The sequence below is a fragment of the Limulus polyphemus genome, unplaced genomic scaffold, assembly GCF_000517525.1.
Source record: "Limulus polyphemus unplaced genomic scaffold, Limulus_polyphemus-2.1.2 Scaffold493, whole genome shotgun sequence".
Lineage (NCBI taxonomy): Eukaryota > Metazoa > Arthropoda > Merostomata > Xiphosura > Limulidae > Limulus > Limulus polyphemus.
In genome coordinates this window covers 141,937-150,057 of record NW_013666103.1, presented here as the reverse complement: position 1 = coordinate 150,057, position 8,121 = coordinate 141,937, and the positions used below count along the sequence as shown (strand labels likewise).

Below are 8,121 nucleotides of genomic sequence, written 5' to 3'. Positions count from 1 at the left end.
GTCTATTTACTTGTGACCATGCTGTGTATGATACATTGGACCACATAACCTTCCAACAGTCCCTATTAATCCAATGTTTATGCTCTTTACACTGTTTGAGGCTTTTTTCTTGTTGATAAATGAACTTGCTGGTTTATACAATGGTATCGTACTGCAATACTCCATTTGTTGTATTGTTCTTTTCAGGGTACAGGTGTAGAGATAGGTATGGAATACCCTTCACTTGAATGTCTATCAGTTGTTGTACTGTTTGATGATGGTCTGAACTTTACCATCCTATCTAACAATCTGTCTCCTCTTTCTGTCATTATGTGTTTTTGGCCACAATTCCTCCCCTTGCATCAAACATTTTATTTCTCTTTTTCCATTGTTGATAAACTCTAATGACCAATGTCTTGGAGCAGCCTACCAATGAGTTTCCTGGCCACTGTGGCATTTGTTAGATGTGCACTCACTACCATGCCTCTTTTGTTTTTTAATACTGCAATATCTTTGCCTTTTCCCATATCTCTTAAACTGATTGCAAATATGCTTATCCCATCACTTATAGTGCTGCAGGGATCACTTGACATATCAAGCAATCAACCTATTTGAATTTGCAGCTTGAATCAGGCCCAGGTCTGAAAGGGTATATAGTTCCTATTAAATTGACCAGAAAGTGTATAACAGTGTTTGAAGAGTTTACAGGAAATTTCCATTGTGTATTCTGTTAAAAACATAAAGATCAAGTTTAAAATTTTAGTAGTGTACATTTCATTATTGGGTTAAAGGCATATTCTATTGTGTTCATTTACTTTTTTTATATCTTCAAACCCCTGTGTAACATTTAAGATATGGTTCTGTCCACATAAACTGATGCTCTAGCTGTGTTTTCTTTTGTTTCAGTACAAATCTTATTGCTTTAACAGGTAAGTTCACTTTCAAGCTATTAAGCAAAGTTTTCTTTTCATATAGATTGTCTACTATAATTCATGCAGATGAAATCCTGGTTATAAGAGAAGGAGAAATCATAGAACGAGGAAGGTTTGTATAATATCTGTTAAGATAATGCTGATAAGATTTTTATTTTAAACTTGGAAATGCTAGAACAGTGTGATTTTTTGTTTGTGAATCTTAGAATAACTATATATATCAAAACATCCAAAGTCTTGTGTACTTTGTGCTCATTTCATTTATTCTTTGTTCCTGTCACTAAAATATATATGTTTGTGTGTCTGTTATAATATCTATGATTTAAAGATAAATTTAAACTGGAATTTATTTATTATGCCTCCACAGCAAAGCATCACAAAGCAGAGCATATTGGTTTGTCCCTGTTTGTCTGTTTATTCATCCATTCCAATCTTGTGGATAGGATATCTCAAAATTGGATTGATAGACATTGACCAAACTTATGTAACAGGTACTACATACAAGATTCTAGAGCTGATTAACTTTTGAAGGTTGTGGGTCAAATGTCAAGGTCAAAAGGTTACTGGTTCATAGAAATTCTTCTCCAAACTTGTAGACATTATATTTCAATACTGGATGTTGACCAAGTACTACAATGTTTTAAACCTGATTAACTTTTGAAGGTCATGGATCAAGGTCAAAAGCACTGTTGTGCAGAAAATCTGCCCCAGTCTTGTGGATAGATGCTTCTTCATCAAATTGGAGGGGACTTAAACACACAGTATAACATTACTGGGGGCATAAATGTTTCATAAACAATTTCACTTGTTTCTTATTGAAATGGGCTGAGTTAAAAGTTATGATATATTTTTGATTAAGGTTAACATGTTCCCCAGAGGGTCGGTGCTAAGTTTATGGACTTTACAACATTAAAATCTTGGGTTTGATTCCCTGTGGCGGACAGAACAAAGATAATCTATTGTGTAACTTTGCACTAAAAAAAATCAATAAGGCTAAACTTTTAATAGTTAAATAGCTTTTAAAAAAGTTTAAGCTTTTTTGTTGTTGTTGTCTAGGTAACCATCAAGTATGACTAGATTAAGTAACATAAGAAAACACTGTTACTTGTTTATTTTAAACAACTTGCTATATATTTAATAATGTCAATCTCATGATGTTGTGCTTCACAACAGCTTCCAGTTAGTTATGTGGAATATGTTGAAAGTTCCCAACTAAACAGACCAATCACCTGGTGTTTATTGTGTTTGACCCATTGTTGGGCTACCTAGAAATCAAAAATGTTGTTGTATATTAATTTTGTCTGTTAGGGTGTGTAACTCTGACCCCTGAAAAAGAAAGGTCCACCTTTCAAAAGCGCTCTGGTTATCGGATTTTTATTCATTTATACCAAGACTTCTTGAACCTATGTGTTTTTTTAACATCATGAGAATACATGAGTAGGTCACTTTTGAGAGCAAATGAATAATTACTATTAATATTAATATTATTAATTAATATTAATATTATTATTTTAATAATTACTACAGTTGCCATATAATCCATACTTTAATATTCCCCTCAAAAGTAAATGTTGAAAGAAAAACTAGTACTTTCTTGACAGTAAGTTTAAAGTTGCAAGTGCTAGACATTTTAAATGGTAGTGCTGTTGAGTGTTTGTATTGAACAGTTTCATGAATCCTCACCCTCTACATTCATATTAGTATAAAATATGTGTGAACTTGGGTGCTTTAATTCACCAGTATTGCTGTATACTTGTGTTTACAGATTATGTAGATTCAATTTTTATTTAAAGTGTAACTTCATGTATTTTGTTGTAGAACAGTTTATTTTTGTACAAGGAATTATAGACAAAGAGTAACTTGTAAATGTATAAAGAAAATAGTTTATTTTTCCTTTTTCTTCACCATATAACGGTAGAAAACCAGGACTAGATTACTTTGTGACATTAGGAACCAAAAATATCCAACTGAAAGCAAATTAAATCACTGGTATACTTGTTATCAGACAAAACTAACTTAGCAGTCTTACATCTAATAACATAAATTTCATTCAAGCTTTGATAGTTGAGATCTTAGATATATAAAAAAAATGTATTTATAATTAAAAAGTATCAGAAACTCAAAGTTTTCTTTACCTAGTACTACTGTTACATACTAACTTTATAGATTGTGCTTAAAATGGTAATAGCGTTAGAACAATAGTTTTTTCAATATATTAACCAATGTGTTAAAGATGCTTCTTAGATGTTTCTCTACATGACCAATATTAACATGCCTTGCAAATGTTTGCAGCATACAAGAGAGAACTGTCATTTCTGTTCAGTATGTGTAAAAGACAAAACAACATTATCTTTACTGAGCTTCTAGGTGGTTTCCTTAACACATAACCTTGAAAGTTTTTAAAATAATAACAAATTTTAATATTGTTGCTTGTAAGTAATCAAAAAATTTTAAATTCTTATAGAATGATAAATTAATGTGATACCAAATGCTTATTTTTGATGTTACATGTTGTTTAAACAAATATCTAGAGAACTGAACTGAGTAGGAATTTGTTTGGGGTTATAATACTCATAAGTCAAACTTCTTTCACCAAATACATCAAACACACATTTCTAAATATTGTTATAGGGGATGATGGTTTCTTAATAGTCAAGTGTGAACATGTAAGTTTTAGAGGGGAGTTTTATGTTACTTATTCCATCCTATGCCAAATATCTTGTATGCTAGTCAAAACATCAAACATAAGGGCAATTTTAAGTCCTCAGAAACTAAGAACCGAACAATATTTGAACAGTTTGTAAGCATAATAGTTTTGTCTTGTGTTTTTGTATTATTTTAGTTATAGATAATTATCTACATTAATTTTTGTATGTGTTTATAGACATGAAGAACTTCTAAAACTGAATGGATCTTATAGCGAAATGTGGCATCAACAAATCCAAAAGAGAGGTCACACCTCAGAGTCTGATAACAGTACATTGGAGACATAATGATTGGTAGGTCCATAGGTGCAGTCACGGGTTAAACTTTGGAGGGGAGGGTATACGTGCAGCAGTTATTGGGGCTGAGAAAACATTTTAAACTTCCTTATTGAGACCTTGGATGGATCTGCAGAAACCATTGTAATTTCCATTGTTCTGATATTTGAATCACAAATTTTTTTGAGAAATTTTGAACATGATTTACAAGAAGACAAGAATCATTTTGAGTAATAGTATTATATACTAATTTTGTTGAGTTACAATTAGTAATACACTATGTAAATTATATCCATGGATTTTGTATTGGGCACAATCAAGCTGGAACTCGTGCCTAACAAGGTGATAATAATGTGTTTGATTTAGAGATCCATATACAATTACCTGGATGGATACTGATTCAAATGGCATATCCATACTTGTTAAGATAATTTACTCATTTTAAACCACTGGGAAAGAGGGGGACAACAAATATATTGTTCATCCTCCCCAGTCAAGATATTGGGGTACCAAATCCCTCCCATTTCCACTCGGAGGCAGCACCTAAGAGTAAACCTATTACAGTCCTGTTATCCATAATTTGTTTTAATTCTTGAAAGGATCTATTAACTTTGATAGGTTTGAATTGTAGGCTTTCTTATTGTAACTTGTCAGTTTTGTAAACAGTAGTTTTTCGTAAATGATCTTCATGTCACTCGTATTCTGCAATAAATATTTTTTACATATTTACTCAAAACATGGGTATTTCAAAATATAAAAATATTGTATTGTTAGCTGCTTTCATATTTGACAGTTATGATTTTTTCTTTCTGCTATTATTATCAACATAATTTTATGAGATCTGAAGAGTAATTAACTACTAACTTCATATTAAAAATTATATATTTTTTGTTAGCCTGTGGTTATTTTAAAAGAGCCATGAGCTGTCAAAAATACTTGAATGACAGAAAAGTCTGGAAATTTCAATTATTTATAGTTTTTAACCATGCATTTCAACACATATTGTAGGTATCTTTTGCATTTTAATTCAGTTTTTCTAGACATATTTTATTAAAGGAGCCTTTTTTTATGGTTTGACAAACTTTTTTTACCCAGGCATGTACATCTCTTGTTATATAAATATTTATCTGTCAAAAAGAGAAGTGATGGTGTAGTGGTCAATGGTTTAAGTTCATACAAAGATAACTGATATTATTAAGCCTTTTTATTTTCCTTGTTTTTTTTTTCAAAATATTTATTAGGAACTTTAGTTTAAATAATTTTTGTATTTTTAGCAACTTCTAAATATTGTATGTGTAAGCTTTATTGAATAAATGAATTATTGAACAAGTGATGGTATTTTATAACTTGAATTTATCTATAAGTGAAACTGTATAATGAAGCAGAAATATTACTTATATTAGTATGCATCCACTTACAAAGTAAAATTACAGTTTTTGTTATTTTAATAGTGTAGTCCTTGTTTTTAACTCCTGTATGATGGCTTTCTAAAATATATGTATTAAAATACCTAAGTTAAACAGCCAATGCTTTATCTAATATTTCTGAAATTTTATCAATAGATGTCTTTCTGGTGTCAAGGGGCCGGCATGGCCAGGTGGTTAGGGTGCTGGACTTGAAACTTGAGGGTCGTGGGTTCAATTCTCCGTCCCACCAAACATGCTCACCCTTTCAGCCATAGGGGCATTATAATGTGACGGTCAATCTCACTATTCGTTGGTAAAAGAATAGCTCAAGAGTTGGTGGTGGATGGTGATGACTAACTGCCTTCCCTCTAGTCTTACACTACTAAATTAGGGACGGCTAGCACAGATAGCCCTCGTGTAGCTTTGCACGAAATTCAAACACACAAACTGGTGCCAAGGTATTAATTGAGCCAGATTTAATTAATACACTTGTACATCATGCAAGCATTCTTTTATACTTTTAAGATGTTAATTTATGTTTATCATCAAACCAGTTATCAGGTGAGTCTTTTTTTTTTCAGTGGATCAGTGCATCCAGCCACTTATGCCATGAAAAATATAGGAAATTCACAGGAAAATATAAGAATATATGGAGGAAATACTGGGTATAATTGTCAAAATATTGTATCAAATAAGGCCAGTGTATCACATTTGAAATTGAATTATGGGAAGACAAAGAAAAATAATAGAAACAAATATTGTATAGTCACTCCTGCTCCACCATTTTATTAACATTAAAACAAATATGAAGGCTGACTACAAAAACATGTAAATAGATTCAAAATCTGTACCAACATACATGTTAATATTCTATTGGAATAAGCTAACAATCTGATGTGGTATAAATCATGTGCATGAGTCACACTTAGTTACTAATATTTTTGTCACATTTAACACATGATGCATTTTATTTTTATTTGACTCAATTAAGCTATAGTAAAAAATATGTATATTGTAACATTTAATGAGTAAATATTTAAACATTAACGTAATATCCTTAATCTCAATTATGTAAGCAAATATCAGAGATACTTAAATACAATTTATTTTCATAGCACATGTCAACCAGACTAGAGCAATAGCAAAAATGAAACTACAAACAGTTAATCTGAATTAAATAAACTTTATAACACAGACTTATCACTACAACAGTCTCTGAACACGAGGTACTGCACATTTGTCTATAGGCTACTTACTGTGGAGCAGAAGATTAACTATAATCTTCTAAATCTACTAAAGTAATTCTACATTCTACATGTTAACAAATATTCTTTCTTATACATGTTTGTTTTTGCTGGCAAATCCAGATCCTTTGCTAATGTATCAAAAAATTTTCGTTTTGTTTTGCCAGGGTTTGCCTTGATTCCATTGTTGATTTAAGGACGTTTGAGGTCTCTTTGCATTTCTTCTGACCTGCCTCGATCATTGCATGAACCACACTAGCAGCAGCAGCAAAATCTGTTTCTTTGATAGCTTTAGCCAATTTGTCATTCCCTTCATTTAAGAGCTTCTCACCCACACTTAATGAATCCTTTGCTTCATTTTCTTTGGCACACAATTTGTCTTCTTCTTGAGAAAGTGCAGCATTGTTTTTTACCAACTCTTGTGTTTGTTCCTTCCTCTTATCTGCTTCCTCCTTTAACCTTTCTGCCTCAGCTTTTGACTCTTTGGTCAGTTGGTCTGTTTTCTCTTTTTCGGCTTTCATTACTTCCAATCTTTGTTCATAGGCAGTGTAAGCACCCTTGACAGCAAGCAAAAGCTTTTTAGTAATTGGCACATGTTCTGGCCTTCCCATTCCTGGATCAAAGAACCTCACAGCATCTTTAGGTATCTTAACAGCATTGGTGGTTTCTGCACTCATTGATGCTTTTTTGGTAGTCACCAAATGCTTATTTACAGAGAATACCCTCTCTATGTCTGCATTTACATGAGCTAGAATCAGTGAAGATTTCACAACCTTCCCCAGCTTGGAGTATTTAGGTTTTCCATCAGTTCTAATCTGTGCAAGAACATCCCTCCAGTAATGATTGATAGGTGCCTCACCCACATTTTCTGAATGGTCCTGCATACTGGCCTTCTCAGCTGAAACAACAAGATAGAAATGTTGTTTTGTAGAACACAATATAAGTAAAAAGGTTGCTGCTGCTTCAACTCTGAAAACAAAAATATTAAGTGACCACGTTCAACTGAAATTAAGTAATAAATCAATCAATTATGCATGTATAAGAAAATATTTAACCATTTGAAACACTATATTGTGCTTCAAATATTCATCAGTAATATATTTTATATCTAAAGCTCATAATCCAACCCAAATATTTCTGCTCTAACTAATTACTATCCATTAAACTGGATAGCAACAATGAGTCACAATACAGCATAAGAATTATTTTTTCAAGAAAATTTTTCTTACCTTAATGACTGAAGAACACGGCTTCCTTGTACATATGGATTGCTGATACAGTTGTGAATATGGATGATTCAATTTATTCTCCAGAGAAAAAAAATTCTACGATAACATTATCATACTTTCATTTCAAAGAAATTTTGGATGTATGTAACACGTTTGGAAGGCTTTTATAACCGTTGAAATTAAAATACCAATTAATGTTATAACTGCCACATATAATAGTAGTACTTAACATTACCTTGTTTTAGGGATCTAATTGGCAGTTTTACTTTTAAATATTAAAAAATCCCCAAGACCTGAAAATAGAAGAATATCACAAAAACTATCGGATATATAGGAATACACACAAAAAT

At 31.7% G+C, this 8,121-nt stretch overlaps 2 protein-coding genes across 4 annotated transcripts in view; one reads left to right on the top strand and one right to left on the bottom strand.

The window, feature by feature from the left end:
• Positions 1-5,497, top strand: part of LOC106458617 (ATP-binding cassette sub-family B member 6, mitochondrial-like) — a 49,617-nt gene extending 44,120 nt beyond the window's left edge. For all 3 annotated transcript variants that reach the window (XM_013918141.2, XM_022384880.1, XM_022384881.1), the window contains exons 20-21: positions 955-1,023; positions 3,796-5,497. In XM_013918141.2, coding sequence (XP_013773595.1) covers positions 955-1,023; positions 3,796-3,904 — 178 coding nt within the window. In that variant the 3' untranslated portion in view covers positions 3,905-5,497. The remainder of the gene's footprint in view (positions 1-954; positions 1,024-3,795) is intronic.
• A 559-nt stretch (positions 5,498-6,056) lies between these two features.
• On the bottom strand, positions 6,057-7,776 carry LOC111085594. The gene is made up of 2 exons (XM_022384882.1): positions 7,772-7,776; positions 6,057-7,511 (listed from the first exon to the last, which is right to left on the bottom strand). The coding sequence occupies exon 2, from the start codon at positions 7,424-7,426 to the stop codon at positions 6,674-6,676; it is 753 nt and encodes a 250-aa protein (XP_022240590.1). The 5' UTR covers positions 7,427-7,511; positions 7,772-7,776; the 3' UTR covers positions 6,057-6,673.
• Positions 7,777-8,121: the final 345 nt, after the last annotated feature.